General features: G+C 41.2%; 4 protein-coding genes across 12 annotated transcripts in view; 1 reads left to right on the top strand and 3 right to left on the bottom strand.

Annotated features, from left to right (window-relative positions):
- LOC126556197 (retinol dehydrogenase 14) overlaps positions 1-20,771 on the bottom strand; it is a 128,902-nt gene that overhangs the window by 95,984 nt on the left and 12,147 nt on the right. The window lies entirely within an intron of this gene.
- Positions 6,726-7,613, top strand: LOC126556245 (checkpoint protein HUS1). The gene has a single exon (XM_050211471.1). It carries the CDS (start codon positions 6,726-6,728, stop codon positions 7,608-7,610), a length of 885 nt encoding a protein of 294 aa, XP_050067428.1. The 3' UTR covers positions 7,611-7,613.
- LOC126556238 (uncharacterized) lies at positions 7,741-8,649 on the bottom strand. Its single transcript, XM_050211464.1, has one exon. It carries the CDS (start codon positions 8,647-8,649, stop codon positions 7,741-7,743), a length of 909 nt encoding a protein of 302 aa, XP_050067421.1.
- LOC126556322 (ras-related protein Rab6) overlaps positions 14,054-20,771 on the bottom strand; it is a 467,299-nt gene continuing 460,581 nt past the window's right edge. For 7 of the 8 annotated variants that reach the window (XM_050211571.1, XM_050211568.1, XM_050211574.1 and 4 more), the window contains exons 5-7: positions 15,822-16,027; positions 15,689-15,755; positions 14,054-14,124 (exon numbers count right to left, since the gene is read on the bottom strand). In XM_050211571.1, coding sequence (XP_050067528.1) covers positions 14,054-14,124; positions 15,689-15,755; positions 15,822-16,027 — 344 coding nt within the window. Of the gene's footprint in view, positions 14,125-15,337; positions 15,414-15,688; positions 15,756-15,821; positions 16,028-20,771 lie in introns of those variants that run through there. The other variant, XM_050211575.1, reaches the window with a different exon arrangement.

Raw genomic sequence — 20,771 nt, 5'->3', positions numbered from 1 at the left:
ATCCATGCAAGCATACACACACCCACACATTATCATTCCGATGGGCGATGGGGTTAAGCCACTGGGAAAAAAGTGAGCTGGGCCGAGGTCCTTCAACCGATTAGTCGTTTCGATTCGCTGATTACGCTGGGAAGTAGACGCACTAGGCGTAATTAGTACTTAATTAATGGTGTGACACTACACTCACTGACAAATGGTGGATGATTTAAAGCTTGCAACGAAGTTGGGGAAAAAGGGGAGAGATTTACATTTGTAGTTGTTTCAAAGGGCGGAGAATGGTACAGTATTTCGCTATTGATTGCATTTACACATTCTTTTGGGCAAGAGTTTGCTAAGTCTATTTAGTTAACGAAATTAATTTCTGAGCAGGAATTATAAACTGGATATTGCATGAATTAGATGATATCTTCTTTTTATGCTTCTTCTTTCTCTTCTTCTTCGTCTTCTTGACTTAATCGAATGTCTTACTAGGCTTGGTTATAATCATGTAGTTAGTCTTCATATATGATCCTCGGGATAGTCGGATCCCCGGCTGGGATATGATCCTCGGTCCTGCCGTGTGAGGACTGGCGAAGGGGCCGAACAAAAATAGAATTGTCTGAAAGCTTTACCGATCACCAACATACATGGAAAAATCATTTATTTGTGTTGTAGAGAGTAGCAACGTAGATGTTTCCCTAGCTACCCAAGACATCGACAAAACCACAGATTCTAGTGAGGAAGACATCATACCGCAAAAAAGAAGAGCGCTTGGCAATGTGATATCGTCAGATTCGGATTCGGAATTCGGAATTCGGATTCGGTGCTGAAGACCAGTGGCATGATGTCGAAAATATTATATATTAAACGATGTTATTCCTTACGAAGAAATACAATGGACTATGCGAAGGTTCACTATAACATAAAAAAAGACAACATAATGTGCTCGTTGTCCGGACCAGCCACAAATGTGTGAGGCATCGCAAAATCGCAAAATTATGCATCGCAAATGAAAGAAAATGATGGAAATTTGCGATGTGCTGAGCACCAACACATACGCGTGAGACGTGGGTCGTTCGTGTGGCCTCAAGAAGAATTTCGCTAAAATCCGCTTGGCAGTCAACGTGTTAAAGAATTCGTCACGGCGTGACCTTATATTCGTGCGATCACACAAAATTATCCTTTGGGTTTTGAGCGAGTCGCTCAAGTGCAGCCATTTAGAAAATTCGTAACTGCCATAGAGCAAAGAAATTGGAGCTGTTCAGACTATCTGATAACAGGTCAAGTCTATTTGAGGACCATAAGGAACCATAATCTGACGAGTAAAAAACTGAGGGCTTGGTGCCCTTTTAAGATTATACAAATTTAAAGACTTTAGCTTATCCAAAGACTTTATTCAACAGTTGGAGAAGGACCTGCATAAGATGGATATTGTTATATAAAAAAGTCACTGTCGTACGTAGCACAGTCTATAAGCCTGATTGTCAAAGCCGAACGCAAAGATTCTTTTGACTTTTGACATGACATATCCACGTGAAATATTTACATTTTTCCATCGATTTACACTTAAAACTTATTTTTATGGATGCAAACTATACTTTCCGTTGCACTTGACTGGCGTAAAACTTTTGGTCTAACGCGCGTTTCTGTTTGGCTCAAGCATTGCAAATTTTTGGCTTTCCGTTTGACAAAGATCTGTCATCGAATTTCAAAGGTCTGATTTAGCCAAACGGAAAGTCATAACATCAAAATGACAAGAAGACGTTTGAATTTCGCAATCAGACCTTATATCTGAGCTATTGATAATGACTCATTGACACTCTCAATTGTGTATGAGAAAGATCGTCTAGTCTAAAATAAAGCAAAACCCGTTTGTTGATCATCGTTTGATGATCAACCGCCAATGCTATTTATTTCAGAATTCGCTAGGCAAGGCGCCAGTCTTCATACGGCAGCACTGAGTCTTAAATCCCGTTCGGATCAACTGCCTGTACACAGGACAAACTATCCAACTTACGGATAAGAAGTGGTTACTTTTAGAGGTTGTAGAGCCAAAGACAAATAAGAACTTTTCATTTTATGCAAACATTATGGGATTTCTACAAAAAGAGTTGAAGACCATGACTACGCCATGGGACAAAACAGCCTTAATAGAGCTATTAAGGCACATTTCGTCAATAGGGTTACTTATCTATTTATCTATTAATTAACGCTTTAACTGCAAACTATCAAGTCACGTTTCAAGCGTACAATTATTGATTTCATGTGTCCAGACTTCCAGACTTGGGTCTTTTAGTCTTATAGTTTTGTGTTTTGTTGTGATACGTAGCCAATTTCCGGATGACCAATATGTTAACAAAGGGCACTCATAAACTCATTTGCTTGACTGCGAGCTAATATTAGATGATTAAATTCCAAAGAAGAATTACATGTAGAGGATCAAAGTACCGGATGCGGGTCATAACATACACTTTTGCAGACGACTTGTGCTTTGTAAAGCGTTGGGAGCAAGACTTTAAGGAATTATTGAAATTGAATTGCCATCAAATCTCACCAGGACTGAGGCAAAGCAAAGGAACATAGATTTAAGTCTCTTAAAGTCATATAAGGAAAATATAATAATTTCTTAATATTAAATAAAGTAATAATAGAAACAAGAACGAATAGAACAAGTTACTAAAGTAACTTGTCCAAAGTATTATAACTGGGCAAATAAGAAAAAAAAACAATTAGATGTCTTATAATAATATCAATTTTTCGTAAAAATACGTTTTAAAGTTTTTTTAACAAATTTTAACTCACCTTTTACAATTGAAGTTCCACTGCTGGTAGGGTGATGGTGATGGTCAGACTTTGACGCCGTCGAAGGTTTTGAATATTTACTCCAATTTTTCATCATATTCATCATAAGACTCCCCCCCGCACATCACTTCACTCACAAACTGAATGCACGCAAACGCACTAGCTCACTCAAGAACCTTCCTAAATTCTATCTCTGAACAACGTTCCAGCACACACAAAAAACCGGAACCGGATCGTAATTTTCTATCATCACCGCCGTATCACCGCGAAAAAGAACTAAGAGCCGGAGACAAAACTCTGGCTGTGCGGTTTCTCAATGCATTCGGTCGCTCGAAAGCGATTCTGCGTACACGTGTGCGAAATTATACACACCACGAACAAGATACGGGTGCACCGAAAGGGACACTACCGTAGATAACAACACACATTGCGTTGGGTTGGGGGGGGCGACAGCCCAGTAGCGGCAGTAGAAACATCAAATCAGTTCAACCCTTGTTGTTGTGGTGGCCTGACCACCATCACCCGTTCCTTATCTCCTCTTTGCTGCCCCATGCCCCAGCGGGAGCGGTCTTTTAGATAAGCGAGAGCTGCATGGTCCTGCATGGTTCGTTCGGCGCTTCTTGCATCCCGATACTTGCCCTGACAGTGGGGATTTTTTTAACGCAAGGCTCAATTGGTTTGATTCGCAACTGGCGAAAGGTGGCGCCCACGAAGAAGACACTGAGAAAAGACACGAATCTGTGCCGTGCGAAGAGCTTGAGGATAATTATCATTTTATTCTGCAAACGGATCGGAGCTTGTCAGCGTAGAATGAGACTGCGACACTATCTGGTGTCGTGACGGTGTGATTTGCCGAAGAGCAAGCGAAAAAGCAGCAGGCCTAGGCCACCGCACCAGCCGCGACTAGACCGATCGATCAATCAGTGGCATTTGACACGGAACAATCTCGGAACCGGAGGCAGGCGTTCTGTCTGCTCCCGAGACTGTTGTGTGGATCACGCGCGTTGTTCTGGAAAATGTCCCCGACATGTTACGGGGTACACGGAAACGATTCACACTGTAGATTGCTTCTCGGAGCAATGGTAGCAAACCCTTGGGAACTGGACAGAGCTGGAACGCTCTGATGGTTCTAGGGGTCAGAATGCCAACATAGCACAGACTGAAAGAAGATGACCAGGACGGTATTTGTCCGATACGCATTCGTCAGCGCCCGCGCCATACGTGGTACGGGAGCGCTGGAGAAACTATCATCATGGGGCGTAATAATAACAATAATATGTCCGCCTGGCTTCCAGCCCGTACACGGTTCGGCATTAAAGTAGATGATTCGCGTATACGACTTTGTTTCTCTTGCATTTTCACAATACACCATCTGACGGCTGAATGCCGCAGACCGTAGCGCCGTTCTTGGTGACTGTTTTCCTGGCACGCAGAGATACAGCCAACAGCCACACACGTACACACACACAATCACACAAACACACAGCAGACATAAAGCACTTGAAGCACTGCAAAACTCAATTATTGCTACAATCAGCGCTGCAACGCGAACCTTTTTTACTTCTCTTTGTCGTGGAGTTAGCCGATGGACATCACATCACGGGCACACGCACAGCACGGACGAGAAGGGCTTTGCTTCGGCACACATACACCCAATTGCGCTGTACCGTGCGGAAAACAAAAGCCGCGTACTAGTTCGACCGGGGGCGGAAAAACGCTGGAAACCGATAGTTTTCTTTTCGGACACGCTGACTCAGCACACCACCGTGATTGATCACTTCCGATGCAAGATAACGAAACGCACTTCCAACTCGATGCCGTGCACGGAATATGTGTGAAGCATCCACCAAGGTACTTGCAACTGCGATGGGACTCGGCTCTTCCTTGAATATCTGTCATATTGACTGTTTGACAGCTGTCAGCCATATTTGTGAATGCTCGAGAAAAGAATTGGTTTTACATTGAAATCAAAGAAATTTAGCATTTTCCAACTGATTCACACGAAGCGAATTTGGAGATCACGGTTTCTACACTAATTTGCACCGAAATTGGTATTTTTTTAGCGAAAATCTTTTAATGGAGGGTGCTTTGCAACTGTCAATGTTAGTTCGCCCTTCTCTTTTTCTCTTTGAGCAAAATCATTCTACGTGATGCAACCTTGTTTTTCCACTCGACAGGAACCTTGTCAACCAAGATTGCTAGGCTCTACAAAATGGTGGTATTCAACAAATAATAGGCCCAAGGACCATTCAAGAAACAGGCAAGTGTGGAGAGTTTTTGTAATTTGTGAAAGCCTCGGACCACAAGCGATTTCAAAACCGGTTCAAGTGACAGGGATGTAAAGACCCCGGGCCACTAGAGATTTCAAAATCAAAATTTCAGGTGTTCATGAGTGTTTGTGAAATTTTCTCGCTTTGAAATCGCTTTTTGAGAGCCTGTCGCATACACAAGCTTCCTCCATGGGGCAATATAGAAAAGACTGAAATCGGAAATTTGAAATTTTCTGACAGTTTCGCATCGATTTCAACAGTTTGAAATTTCCCGTGACTCGGGGCCTTAACGGTACAGCCTACTTCGGGAATTCAAGAATGTAATAGGAAGAAAGGGGAAAGGTCGCGGACCAAAGAGGAGGACTAACGCAACGTATTGCACGAACCAACATAGTCAAGTCCTGAGGGAAGGAAGGATTGATACGAAGGGTTGGACGAACGGCAAACAGGCCGTGAACTTGGAAGGAAAGGATAATCATGGAACAGGGAGGGAGAAAGAAATAGTAGTCGAAATGTCGCTACCCACCAGGGACTCTACCAGGGACTTATCACACGATGGAAAACGCTGTCAACGGCTTCGGCATTTATCCTTCAAAGCGGGTTTGACATATAGATGCCGGTTAGAAAATCGGAATTCAGCATGCACAATTTCGATTTGATTTTCTGTGGCAAATATCTGTCATGTAGAATAAAAGGCGTTTTTTTGTGCCGGATTGATTGCAAATAGCTAATAAAAGCATGTAATTGGTCTTTTGTGATTTTTAGAGCGCACATATTCATGAAAAACAGTTTTTCTGTTCAAATTTTAAAATCGGAATACAAAATCTGATAAATGTGTTATCACCCAAGCGGAGGGCATTTTTTTTTTTTGTCAAAAGCTCATACTGCCCGATAGAATCCAACATCAGTCGACGAAATTTTCTCCCGTGTACCATACGGCAAAGAACCGTCAACTTGGAGTAAAATGTAAAAAAAAATCTCTCTGCATTTTTCCTCTATCTGACATGGGTACAGGTTTTAAGCTTCAGTGTTAGGTTAACAATGTATAAGCCTTAGATTTCTATACGTGTAATCCTTGACCCAATGAGTAATAATCAAATTGCCTATCTTTCGGCTAGTAACAGCCGTAGGACACGTGTCGCGATTGAGTCTTACATTTATCAAGACGCAAATCCCGAACGTCCTGGAACAACTCATGATAACCTGAAACATTGTTTTTGAAATCTTTCTTAGATTGCTGCCTTAGAGGGCATCCCTACCAACTCAGCTACCGGATAGGCTGCCTTTTGTTGCATTCAGTTTCGAACATTATTGTTGGATTTGAAATGTGGAAACAGCTTCTAATTGCATGTATGTTTTGCTAAAAAGCTTGTATGTACATCAAGTTTTCAAAAAGTGATTTCAAAGTGAGAAAATTTCACAAACAATCACCAAAACCTATAATTCACATTTTGAAAGTTCTCATGGCTCGTGCTTTAGGGTTCTAAGTCTCCAAACCAATCTTTGAGCATTTTCTACTTGGGTCAAGAAAATTCAAAACTTATTGCCTATATATACCTTTGTCAATTTTACAATAACGAAACGTCAACAAAGCCGGCGGCAATTGCCGTTTATTTACAAAAATAAATACAAAACCGTTTCATCGATGAAAAGCTTATAGTAATTCCAGCCAACATGAAGTTCCGTGCCGTGATGAACGATAGCATCAACATCAAGGAATTTCTCAACGTAATTGGTACCTTCTCGCGAATGCAGAAGAATATCATCATCAATGTACAGCCGAGCAAGCTGATTCTACAGATCGAATCCGAAGCGTACGATGGACAGCATCTCTGGTGCGAGATCGATGCGTCTCTGCGGGATGGTTTCTTCTCCGAGTACCTGATGGACGGTATCGACAGTGAATACAACCAGATCTACATGACTTGTCTGGCGGCCAGCTTCTTACGGGCACTTTCCTACGTGCGTAACAATCCGGTTGACTACATTAAGCTGAAGCTTATCAAAACGCACATGCCTTGTCTGGCGGTGGAAATGTCCGCTACAATCAGCAATGAGCAGGAGGTTCTAACGCCAAAGATACAGCATGCCATTCCCGTCACGGTGGTACCGCGTAGTGAGTGGAATCAGTACGATATTCCGAGTGAGGTTGAATATGATCTATCGATCGCTATGCCATCGGCAAAATCGTTACGCACACTACTGGATAAAAAGAAAAATCTCGCTCCGACAGTGACACTGTACGCCACACTGAACGATGAACTGTCGCTCGTGGTGGAAACGGAAGTGGTGACCGTTGCGAGCCATTATCGCAATCTCAAGTGTGTTCCGGCACGTAAACCACCGGTTGGTCACGAGGCGCAGGACCAACTGACGAATATGTCCGAGGCGAGCTGTCGAGTGGATACGAAGAAGCTAGCGGCACTGTTTGAAACGATCAATTTTTACGATATGATAATGACGGCTAATATACGACACGAACAGGCGCTCAACATTCGCTTCGACATGCGAGAGAATGCGTTTGTTAATTATATATTACCGGCTACGAATTTTGAATAAATTTTGTTGAATGGAAAATGGGAGGGGAGGGATGTTATTGTACCTTTTAAAAGAAAACGTTTTACGATTATTCATTTATTTAATTTTAATAATACGTTAAATTCCTATCTCCAAACTGTACGAATCACAATCATCTGTTACGACTGATGCTGGCCCACACATAATTGCGGTTATCGGACTGGGTTGTGTTCGATGGCCCAAATCGTTCCGGACGCGGGTAAGGATTGTTACGATCCGAGTAGTAATTGCTCGGAGCGTGCATGACAAAATTCATGTACGTAAGCCGTCGCGGTAAATCCTCATCCGGTCCTGCCAGATAGGTTGCCGGATCAAATGCTTCGTTCGGTGGTGGGCTGGCCGTGGTAGGAAGTAACCATGTTATAACTGCACTTTTCTCATTATATGCGTCAACCAGCAGGCCACGTATTTGAGCGTAATACGTGTTATCCTGTGTATCTACTATCGAAACAATGTCTCCCAGCTGGTACCAGGTGTTGTCGTCCTGCACCTTCGAAACGGTTTTGGTCGATGCTATTTCCTGGGGCGATTTAATTGGCACCTTTTTCATGAACGTTCGTCTCGATTTGGAACGCGAACCTTGGCAGGCACGGCTGCCATTCTTTTTCGATCCACGCCGTACCGGTTCACGAACTGGGCAAACACGATGTCGCAAGCGCCGTGGTGAAAACATGCTAAGGGCTTGGAGGTTTTCATGCATTTCGTCCTGCTCATCTGCACCCAGCTCTACGTCTACATTTTCGTCGCCGGAGTGTGGTTTCTTTGCTTCCATTTTCTTCGGAGTGCAGGGGAGCGTATCATTCGCTATTGCCATATATTCATCGTGCGTCTGTTCTTGATGCTCCTGCTCTGGTTTGATTTCCGTAGTCAACCTTTCGGGGGACCCTTCATTAGGCGGTTCATATGGAGGATTAATCTGAACATCGTGACAATCATCACAAAGGGATTTCTGGCCCAGAATGTGCCATTTGGTTGTTTCCTGTGTACCACACATCGTGCAACTTTCCGTTCTTGGTGACATAGCGTACCTCCAGCGGTTTTAGTTACTACGAAAATCTAGAATCAAACAAAGATCAATTACTTCACCATTGCTCGACAATCAGACAGTAGTTTTATTGCAATCTTACCTATTAAATGGTTAAATTTCCTACTTCGCTTCTCAGCATCCACGATTCGCGTGCTTTGTTTACAAACGCTAAATTCGGTTGACTGCCACGAAAAAAATATAAACAAACCGTTTGACAGTTTACACTGATCGAACGAATCTACTCGAAAGAAAAAGTCGAGCAGTTTCAAATGGGACGATACGCACTACAAAATGGATTTTTTTCAATTGTTATCTATTTAACCTTCGTTTCAATGGCCAAAAATACATCCTTACTTCCTTGACGAGTTTGAATTTTCCCGGATAAGAAAGATTATTATTTTTGTTCAGTTCATCATGTTTGCATGAACATTTCAAGAAAGATGCAGCTAGTTGTTGCCTTAACTACTAAAAGATAGTTGAAAATTTTAAAAACTTCTTCTATTTGTTATTGTTTGTGCTTTCATAGCTAATAATGTCAGAATAATGATGCTCAAAAGGATCGTTGGCCCCGTATGTGTGGAAGGACAATGGAAGAGCCGCTGCAACGACGAGCTGTACGAACTGTATGACGACCTCACCGTTGAGCAGCGAATTAGGCTCGCCAGGCTCCGATGGGCTGGCCATGTTATACGCATGGCACCGGACGACACAGCTCAGAAAGTCCTTTTACCCGTCCGTCCACTCGGGCCGAGGAGGCGTGGTAGGCCCAAATTGAGGTGGGAAGATGGCGTGGAATCATCTGTCATCAAGACCGTGATAGCGAATTGACGGACGACGGCGCGGGACCGTGAGCGGTTCCGGACTCTGCTGCGGCAGGCCAAGACCGCAAAGCGGTTGTAGCGCCTGATAAGTAAGTAAATAAGTAGCTAATAATGTCTATAGTTAAAAGAGCTCAGGATCTCAAGAGCCAAATATACTTTTTGTATGAAAATATGCATTTTCCAAGTAAACATTCATTACAGATAATAACAATAGGTGAATAAGTTTTGGATAATCATTCTCAAAACTCTGGTTATGTTTCCAAACAATTCAAACGAAACAGCTTATCACGTTTGTATAATTCAAGCAATTACAGAAGCACACTCAAGTGGAGACTGGCAAACGTATTTTCAACTGTATCCAAATGCCTATCATGCATTGAATCTCTTCTAAAATAAGCTCCCGTTACAAAAAAAAGGCTATTCAGGGAGTGATTAAAAATTAAAAAATTTAATATTATATGATCGTTATGATATATTTGAAGCCATATCTTAATTCCACTATATTACACAACAAAAGCATTACATAAGAAACTGTTACGGCTGTTTTAAACAAAATAAATAAGTTTTTCAACACAAAGATTGCCAACTTTCATACAACAACTCTGATCAGCAAACAATTGCTTATCGTAGATAGAAGGTGATTACAGCTTTAGAAGTAAAAAAATGAATAGAAGATTTTTTAAAATTACTAACACAAATTTATTAGATCGACAGTTTCTTCAAAACTTCATCCCAATACGACGAGCAGATCAAAAGATACAAGCATTACAATCAAAAAAATTGAAAATTAAGTTAAGGAAATTTAAAAAAAACTTTAAAATGGCTACACATTAAGCACAAAAATTCTCAATACTTTCTCAATTTCATTAACTGCGCACCACGAATAACACCAAATCACTTCTCATTTTCTTATTTCTTTATTTTTAACTATGAAAAGCGACTAATATGGATGTGTTATCCCACGGTGTGTGAGTGTGTGTTTGTGTTGTAGTTATTTGGTTGGGTTGGGTAGTGATCTGCTTTTTTTTTTTCTTCTGCGGGAGCCTTATGATTTGATTGTTATGCTTCTCCCGTAGTTCTCCCATGCTCATCCACATATGATCCGTTGCAGAGCTTTAGCATAACCGCGCCACATCACTAAAACCTGTCCCCCCCGCTTCGCTAATAATTTGACCCTTTTTTGCGATCGTTTCGATTGTTTTTTTCCTTCTTTTTAATTTTTGTTTATGAGAAAATGCGTGATAAATATGTAATGTGTGCTATGCTATTTTGTGTTTACCTGCATGATTTTATACGCGGTTGTTCGCATGCGAGTTCATATGCCTTGTGCCTTTTTCCCTAGTGTGTGTGTGTGTTTTTTTTTTAATTCTTCTTCTGTGCCGCGACATGAGACGGAGAAAGAGAGTGAAAGGAAAGCCTAATTCAACTATACTTTGTCCGTTAGAATGTAGTTAGTGAGGGAGTAAGGTGGTTCGGAACCATGTTTGCTGCTGCTTATGCGCTGCCTGCGACCATTTCATGATCGCCCCCCTTCACGATCTTGCTTTTCTTGCCGGTAATAATCCCTCGTTTGCTTTAAGTCATTCATAGGTTTGCTTTCTTGTTAAAATAGTTGCTGAAATCGTGTAGAAAGGTATCGTGTATCAATATTGTAGTTATCGCAATGGTTTCTACTGTGTACCGAACAATGTTAAACCGAGCCGAATGTACAAATTCATTAGGTGTAGTTTGTTGAAACAACGAACAGAACGCGCTATTTTGTAGCATTTTGCCTTCTCAATTATGCTTTTCTCCACACTCTTACTAAATAGCACTTTAAACCTTTCACTTCTTTTAGGGGCTTTTCATTGTTTAACGCTTTTTTCAGATGCCTTTCCATGCGAGCGCATCGAAACAATCAATTCTCGCTTCTCGTTGTAACGTGCGCATTCGAAGAAACAGACTAACTTTCAAGATTTTCATGCGATTCACCCTACCATTCGTTGTCTTTTCCTCATTCATCAATTGATTTGCACCTCTGTTGAAAACTGCTATAAAAGATTCTTCTCATATTTTAGAGTTAAACGTCTCATCAAAACATTGGAAATAATGACGCACATTTGAAGACCGATTACAATTGATACTAGAGACGGGCCCTAGAAATCGGAACTACCTGGTTCCTATTCCATTTTCGGAATTGTTTCTCGTTGGAACTAATTCCCAAAATAATGCCGGAACTGATTCCAGTACTGACTCTAGAATTAATTCCAGGACCGATTTCAGAACCAATTTCAAAACAAACGAGTTTGATTCCGAAACCAGTCCGTTTCTGAAACCATTTCCGATTCTGGACAACCATTTCTGATGCAGGAATCAGTTACGAAAAACGATTCCCGAATTAATTCCGGAACCGCTTCCGGGACAAATTTCGGACCCATTCCCGGAACCAAAACCATAATTAATATGAACCATTTCCGATTCTGGTATTTCACAAGATCTTCCTACTTGTAAAAAATGTCGTCGGAGACCAAGAATTGTGAAATGTGTACTAAATATTTGAAGCAGTGGGTTAATCATCGAACGAAGAGATACTCCCAACTGATCTTAACAGTGATTTATTTTTGTGTAAAACTGTTAAGAATCGTCTACCCAATCAGGCTGTTCCCACGTGGAAGAAGCAACTAATGGTAAGGATGCATTTCTCAAGGAATTCAAAAATTTAAGACAACTTACGCTTATCATAAGCGTCTTGACACCTCGGGATTGTTGCAATATTTTCACAGAATTATTCTTGAGTTGTAGTATTGAGTTCTAAAGTCCAAAGTTAGTCTAAATTTTCGATGCACGCGTTACAGTGTTTTAAAAATTTCCTTCTCCGTATTGACGAAGTAATAATTAGATTTCCGATCTAATACTTGAAAATGAACGATACTAGCCGCGTTTCATAAGTTTGTCATACATCCTGCTTCCCAGTAGACATCTTCCAGCTCTTGTTTGTACCGTTCTACAGCATATTAGGTGCGAGGATAGTATTGATGATCGTCTGATGGCGTCTTTCGTTCCGGTTCTGTTTGATGTGTTGACGTGAATGTGTGGGATTATTGTTGTGAGTGCATATTTTGTAGTTGTTGCGCGTTTTTCGTGTTCGTTTTACTTGAGATGCTTTTTTTTTGTCTTAGTTACGTTATCTAATATTCACGCCGTAGTTTGCTACTAAATCATCATTTTGCTCAGCCCAGCAATATATCTGGATGCCACCAAAAGCTCACTTGAAGCAGCGTACAACACACGGTGTAAAAGAATCATTTGCGCACTGGTGCTTCACATCATTGGTTAAGTTAGGTGTTTGGATTCAATTTCTTCCTCTCCATTTTTCTCCCACCTTCAATTGCTAATTCCTAATTTCCCTGTGCACACTTGTAACTTAACTGTGGTGCTTAGCGAATCCCTTCTATCGAGCGTTTTGTTTGATGAACGATGGATGAAATAGCATGCATTTTTTTAATGATGAATGACGGTTAGGCAGTGGAAACATTGTTGGCATGCGCGCATTATTAGTTTGCTTCACATTTCAGGCTTCACAGAGTCAAGGGGTAAGAGAATTGTGGCACGATGAAGCACGGATTGTTTACTTGAAGCAAAGTTGCGAAAGAAAAATCTTCTGTTTAATGCATCCAGCACAACTTTTTGTAAAAGTTTAACAATCATAAGAGGAAAGTGGGTAAACCGAAACTGACAGGTAAGTGTGCTAAGTATACTAAAATCTGACAAAAACTCACTTTTTTCGCATCTTGACTGATGCTCCGCTTCTTTTTACACCGTCCCCTTGGGCCGTCTAGTCACGACACCCGTTACCCTTTTGTCTCAAGTCTCAACTCATATTGGCAATGGCTGGTTTTGTGTGCGTGTAGTTTCATCTTTTCCTCCTTACTACACTAGCTAATTGAATCCGATCGCTTTGCGTATTTCGTTTTGTTCTCATATTACATATTATTAAGATTTCTTCCCATCAAATGTTGCCCTAAAGAGTCATCCCCCCAACCATACCGTTTAAGCCTTTTCTACTAGCTACTACAACTGCATTTTCCTGATTTTTCGTGTACCATTTCGCTTTATTCTCACTCTTCACTACGCTCTATATGCTCAGGTTCTACATCCAGGGCAGGACAGCGCAATTCAATAACCGTTGTTACGTCTTTCTTTGCCGAGGGTTTTTAAGCACAAAAAGCATCAACGTTGCAACACCATTCTTCCGTTCTAATGGGGGCAAGTGTAGAAAGGGGAGGAAAACAACACATTAAACTAAATTCCAGCTCACAGCATTTACCTCACAACTGCACGTTGTCCGCCTTTTTTTTTTTTCGTAGAACACCAAACATATTTCAGTGTTCGCGCATGAGGGAATGCATTTGCTTTTGGGCGAATAAAATGAATAATAGCAGCTCTAACACTTTATTTTTGTGTTGTTCGCCTGTTCTTTATCAACCACGTTGAGGTTACACCCCGCCAATGACCAGTGTTACGCTCTACAATTAGAAGTATCAGTTTGTTTCCTCTCATCCATGGGGTGTGGTTGTTCGGAGCCATGGCATGTCGGTTTAACACATGCAGCCACCTTCCGAATCTTGCTGATCGCCCGAGCTCGAGGGTTGAGTTTGCAAATCGACGGCTGAAAATAGAACGTTAGTGGGTGGTTGGGTTTTGGGTTAAGGAGCATTAGTATGTGGTTAGTGAGGGGTTCAAGAGCAAAAATATATAATAAAGTTTAAGGCTTTCTTTGCATTTATTACTTCTCTAACAACTTAATGCTTAAAAACGTTAATAAGTAAGAGTAAAGTAAGTGACCCCCCGAATGGTAGTAATAGTACGCGTCCTGCTGTACGAGTAGCCGTTACAGTATAATCTTACACAATCATCTGTCTCCTTGCTGTGTCTTGCACGAATACGTCCTACGTCTTGCTTGTGTCGAGCGGGGTTTAACGGTCGTTTCAAAAGGAATATTTGTGGATTTACTTGGTTGTCTTGCGGTTATCATGTGGGATGTGTGTATGTATGTGTGGTGTTGATGGTGCAAAGCAAATAAAATAATCATAATAATTATAATAAAAACCCAAATACGTTATATAAGTTGTAGGATTGGAACATTAATGTACAATCATATTGCTGCTTGGCTTTATAGTCGTTAGCACTAAATTCATCATTACACATCGAGGTATTGCAAAATCGGGGATCAATAAGTGGCACGTGGAGCAGTGCTGCACGTGATGGAAAAGAAAAGCTACACCCCATTTACTATAAGGACGCGCCCATTTGTGTAAAGGGAAATGGAGGCGCAAATCAAAATTTGAGTAATGGAATAAAAATATGAACTGAAAGCGGAAGGAAACAGTTCAATAATGTTCATTAAACAAAACCACAGCACCTGGTACTCTGTATTGTGTGTCCGCGGCATTCCGTCGAAGTACACTTACAAATAGTTGTTTGATAACTTGCCAAAACAAAAAAAAAAATCATTCGCGCTTTTTCTGTTATTTTTGGGTCTTATTTCGTGTTGTTTTGCTACAAATAAATAGGTCGAAAAATTGGTATAGCCAAACAAAAACAGCACAAACATACATATATACGACACTGTTTTGTCACCCAGTCACATGCGTCTCTATAGTGTGTCCAGCCAAATCCCTCCCGACTAACATCGAAATAAGCAGAAATTTTCATCAGAATCGTAAACGCCGTCCTTGCAGTCGTTTTATATTAGCCGTTATGATGGTAGTAGCAGTAGTAGTAGCAGAAGTAGTAGTAGTTCTTGTAGTCAATAGTAGTATCGGATTAGCAGTATGCTGCAATAGTTGTTGCTGCTGTAGCAAAGTTGAAGGAGTGTTGTTGATCGTTTTCAGCAAGCACAGCCACCTTCTGGGTCTTTTGTTTCGTTCGGTGAATCTTTCAGCACAACCTCGTGCACTGATGATGGGAAAAGGGAAGAAAATAAAACGTTAAGGAAAAGAACAAAACGAAACAAATCAAACTTAAACAAAACGGATAAAAAGTTATCGTTATGAAATATGAGCTAGCTAGAAACAAGGAAACAATAATATTTGAAGCAATAAAGTGATAAATTGAATTGATGGAAAAGATTTGCTTTAACGCATACTACGCAAGTAATGAACGTAATTGTTGCACTCGAATATAATTTGCAATAAGTGCAATAAATGGCATTTTCGCTATGAAAAGGATACTGTCTTCTGGTGGTTTGTTCTCGGTCGAGTCCATGCCTGGCAGGGCGGCGGCCACTCTTCGGAAAAGCTAAAAGATGAAAAAAAAAACGTGCAATTAGATGATGCGCCACTAGAATTTTATGTCATGTCTTACCTGTTTAACGTTATAGCCGGCTTTCGCACTAGTCTCGATAAACATTACATTCAGTTCTTTCGCTTTTCGCTCGCCCTCCTCCGTCGACACCTGACGCTTGTCGGAAAGATCGGTTTTGTTTCCAACTAGCATTATAATCACGTCACTGCCGCGCTCCGTTCGCACGTCATCGATCCATTTCGAAGTTTGATGAAATGAATTCGCATCTGCAAGGAAATAGAAGGAATTTTTAAAAAAACATACGAAAATGTTTATTGTTCATAATAAATTTGGAAGAAAATAGCTACAATTGGTCGACGATTAGCTTTCATGTCTTTCATTGCAATCGCAATAAATTAAACATGGCGTGAGTAAATGGTAAGCTATATAATTCATAAAATCGATTACATCCGTCCACTTTCTTTTCTGTAGTTATTTCATTGCCGACGATGAAACCGATTTGTCACTGAGAATGGACACCACATTCTTGTCCACGTTGCAATCTAACTTCGTATCCTAGAGCAAACATATCTCACCCAATAGTTTTTTTTTATTATTCTGTATTCATTAAAAGAACACAGACGAATGACTGGCAACAATGACTCTGGATAAAGCTAGTGATGGGTACTACGAAGCGTACCGACAGCTCAGAAGCTTGCTTTGGTTTCAATCCGGAGCAGGTTCCGAGCCAACGGCTCCGAATCCATGGCTTCATACAAACGCTTCCTAACCCACGGTTCCTAGTCGTTCCTGATCCCTAGAATAGTCGAAGACCTTATTTCTGGTCAATATTGTATAACAAAAATAAAAGCTTCCAAAAATTCAACATCCTCGATTAAATACCGCAGTTTGAAGATAACAAAAAGGCTAATAAAAAATACATTACTGTTCCATCCTAGTCGCTCTAATCGAATCCCTTAAGAATCCCTATAGAATCCCTACAGAATTTCAATGGGAAGGAATCCTAGTCAGATCGCATCGGATGGGATCCAATCGTTTTCTAAGTGAAGACAAATAACATAACGGACAAAGGCGCACTTCTCGCTATAGTGAAAAGTGGCTGCTCACTATAGCGAGAAATGATATTTTAATGTTATGGAAGATAGCGAATCCTAATAAAAATGTGTCTCGATAGAATCCAAATCGAATCCAAATGGAATCCCATCGAATCGAATCCCTACGGATCCTGAATTGGATCAAAACGCAAAGGAATCCGAATCGGATCAAATCGCTATCGAATCCCAATCGAATCGCATGCTTCAATTGGGATCCAATCCGATCCGAATCTTCCCAGGGATTATATTTTCGAATCCCGAATCTGCCAATACTACTACGGAGCAGTGGATGCGGAGCTGGCTCCAGAACCGGTTCCAACATTTTACTGTAGCTGATCGGAATCGGTTACGACATTGGAGCCATTTCTCCCATCACTAATTACAGTAGTAGCAAACACTGCAGAATGGAGAAGAAAAGCTATAACAAGAGACGTAAGAAAAGGCGGTTTTCATTATCATTTCATTCATGCGAACCATCGTCGTCTCTGCTTTGCATTAGCTTCATCAAAAGCAACTATTGCATGGCGCAATTGTTGCCCGTTATTAGTCCTAGGTCAGTAAAGCGCACGAAACGGCCCATCCTGTGGGCTGCTAACGTCAATTTGATGGAGGCGCCTGGTCGGTCGAAACGGTCACTTGGTTTTCTACGGATAGTTTTCTATCACACAATTTAAATGTGTGTGCCTCTCGAACGTTCCACTCCTAGCAGCATTCGAGGGTAGAGCAGTAGAATACAAACCAAAGAGAGTGTGTGATTGAAAGAAAAATCCTGAACACAACACTGCTGGGCGGAAACGGAAATCGATTCGAAAAGTCCAAAAACCAAAAACGGGGTAAAGTTGCTTGGTATGCTGAAAACCGCACTGCAGTGCAACTTGACCAATGCATCATTGACCATTGCGTTAGGCCGAAGCTGATGTATCGTGTTGAACATTTAGCCCACTCACTTTGAAAAACGTTTGATTGAATACGAGAGAGCCACACGGACATTGCATTTTCGAGCTAACCAAAAAATTGTGCACACGCGCTTCACCACCTTCTTCCTACTCGCTCTTCTATATTTGTGCAATACACAATACAACAAATCGCGTAATGATTTTGTGGTTCTTCGATACGGCACAGATTACTCCTCTTCTTCCCGCCACAAAATGAAACCCGCGTGCAAAATATAGAAACGAACGCAAGGAACGATGCGACTAAGAGAAGATTGGGAAGGAAGAAAACTGCAAGTCATAAAAAACGACACTACTCCGGTCAGCCCGAACCGGCTACCGTCCGTTTCATGGTTGCGCAATGAGGTGACGGGCGGTGATGGAGTGTGTAAACCTCACAAATTGACCGTTGCTGACGCGTGACGGATTGAGTCACACACTAATTGAATCGTGCCGTGCGTTTTTGTGTATTTTATTATCATCGATGGGCACCGCAGTGGCAGCGTGATAAGTTTTGACAATATTGCCTTTTCCGCGCACACGTGTCTCCCGTCCGTGGGTAAATGTTTCACTCTCAATCGGGCCGCGGGAGAAAATAAATTTAATAAAACTGTATGCCGGTCGAGTGCCTAAAAGGGTGTGAAAACCAAACAGATATATTGACGCAGTATCGATATGGAACATTTGGTTCAACAGGTTAATATAAATGACGGAAGGGGGTCGACACTCCAGGCGTTAATAATAACACTAAAAGGGGAAAATAAAATCTTTGCTGATTACATTGCATTAAATAAAAATATAATGAAATCTAAATTACTGTTGATCTGGATTTTTTTATAATCCACAAGAAAATAGTGTGCCAAGGTATACAATTAATGAGTAACTTATTTTAAAACTTCGGTAGACGATGTCGGCAAGCGAGCACTCTTGGACGAACTCCCTTTGGAGAAAGCTCCTTTGACTAGGACTCTTTAGTGTTCTTCCTTCCCTTGGACGAGGATTCTTAGATTTGCAAGACACTTTCGTCTACTTTACCCATGATTAAAAACCAGCGCTTGTTACAATAATGAGCAAGGGAACTCTCCTTTACCATCGATATATTCTCGCAAAAAGATGAATTTTGTCAGGTTGTTGCACGACATTTTCATGATAAAATATGACCACTGCTGAGCCTGAGGAATCCGAATTGATGACCATAGGCAGGTGACACAGTTGTGCCCAACGGAGTCGAAGTCTTACAAAATTACCATAGATTCTGTTCCTGCCTGGGATAGTAGATCAGACAGTAGCGAACACGTCTAATCACTGTCTTGATTCAATTCAAATTTTGAGGACTCGCACTCGCTGTTTAAATTCAGCTAGAATAAAGAGAACTCTTTCAGTTCAGGGATCGTAGGAAGTATTAGCTCGGTTGAATTCGGCTTATAAAAAAAACCCAATATTCAATGCCGCAATAGTGTCAGTCGCCATAAGGCTCATTACTGTATCGAGTACTCTGTCACCCTTCAACACATCCCTATCAAGAGTAAAGCAACATTACATCAGTTCACAACACACAACACAACACAAAAATCCCTTCTTTACCATTGGGCAGAGTCCCTATTTCAAAGAGTTTGAGTTGGGGACTATGATTACACAAGTTACAGTCCTAGTTTTATCCCAACGCACAAGATGATTTACATGAAAATCATACCTTGGGCTGCGGACGAGCCGTAAATTAATGATTTTAATGACAAAATTGCATGATAAAATTTAGATTGATTACTAGAGTACATTTTCTGAAAATTCTCTCTCTAAAATTCAAATGGCAGTATACATATTCTAGGGCTACGGTCTACTCCGGGAAGAGCTTTGGAATCCCAACTCAGGTTTCGAGCCACTCCCCGAGAACGCTCTGAAGTGTCTTACTTCGGCTACCCGCCAAGGACCTTAATGTGTCACTTAATTCATATAGTAATTCAACTATGGTGATGGTAATTCCTACTTTTACGCATAGATGGCGCTAGTTTGTGTGTTCGTGTAAAGCGGATAGCCTATCTCCTAGCGTGTTAAATATCCAACACATATAATGAGAGCTTAAGATGGGGCATTTTTTTCTGTAAATCTGAAACAGGTCATAAACTAATCTAGAGACCAAATAACAAATAATAAATGACAAACGTCAAATATATCTGTGTGACGGCACGTAACAATGTTGAACTACTTTCCGCAGGGATACTCTCGACAAAAGAATATCGATTTCCTTTGCTGGTGGTCCCCAGACTGGTTGAAAGTGGTGTTACAACAGGGCACTCGAAACCAAAGCTAATTGGTGTCAGCGTTGATAAGAAATACAAGAGCCACCAGACAGGCCAAAGCAGCTGATACCGATTTATGTGGCAATTACACGTTATGAAAGCTGGTTTTTTTTAATTCGCACCCACCGCAAGCCAAAGTTGTAGCAAGATACAGCAACATTACCGCCAGAAGAGTAGATCGAAGGGTAGAAAGCAGACAAATCTTAGCTGGCGGCCTTTTGGTGAACATTGCGCATCAGCCCTACCCAGCAAGGCAATGTAAACAGGCACTTTTGTAATTGCAACGCAAACAACCACAAGGGATGAGCGAAGTTTTCTTCTTGGAATAAAAGAAACGTGTACATAATCGAAAGAAAGAAAAAAAACCCCAGGAAAATGTCAACCCAGGAGCGGTTGGTTAATGTCGCCAACTCAGACGGAAAGGTCAACCAGCATAAGAGAATCTGGAGGCTTTAATGGGCGTCACTCTCCCATCATAGCGTACAAGGGTGATTCATGTCGTTCTGCACTGCCCAACAAGTGCACGATGGTACGGCAGGATGATTTATGGTGGCACCGAATAAAGCTCCAAATTTTGCCACACCATTTTCCTTCCATGAGACCGAATGTTCTGTACTAAATCTGATCAGATATGTAAAAGTTGTTGCATTAGATTTTCTATGTCAGACGTCTTGACCGACCGGTACG

Source organism: Anopheles maculipalpis, chromosome 2RL (assembly GCF_943734695.1).
Source record: "Anopheles maculipalpis chromosome 2RL, idAnoMacuDA_375_x, whole genome shotgun sequence".
Classification (NCBI taxonomy): Eukaryota; Metazoa; Arthropoda; class Insecta; order Diptera; family Culicidae; genus Anopheles; species Anopheles maculipalpis.
This window is presented reverse-complemented; position numbering and strand designations above follow the sequence as displayed.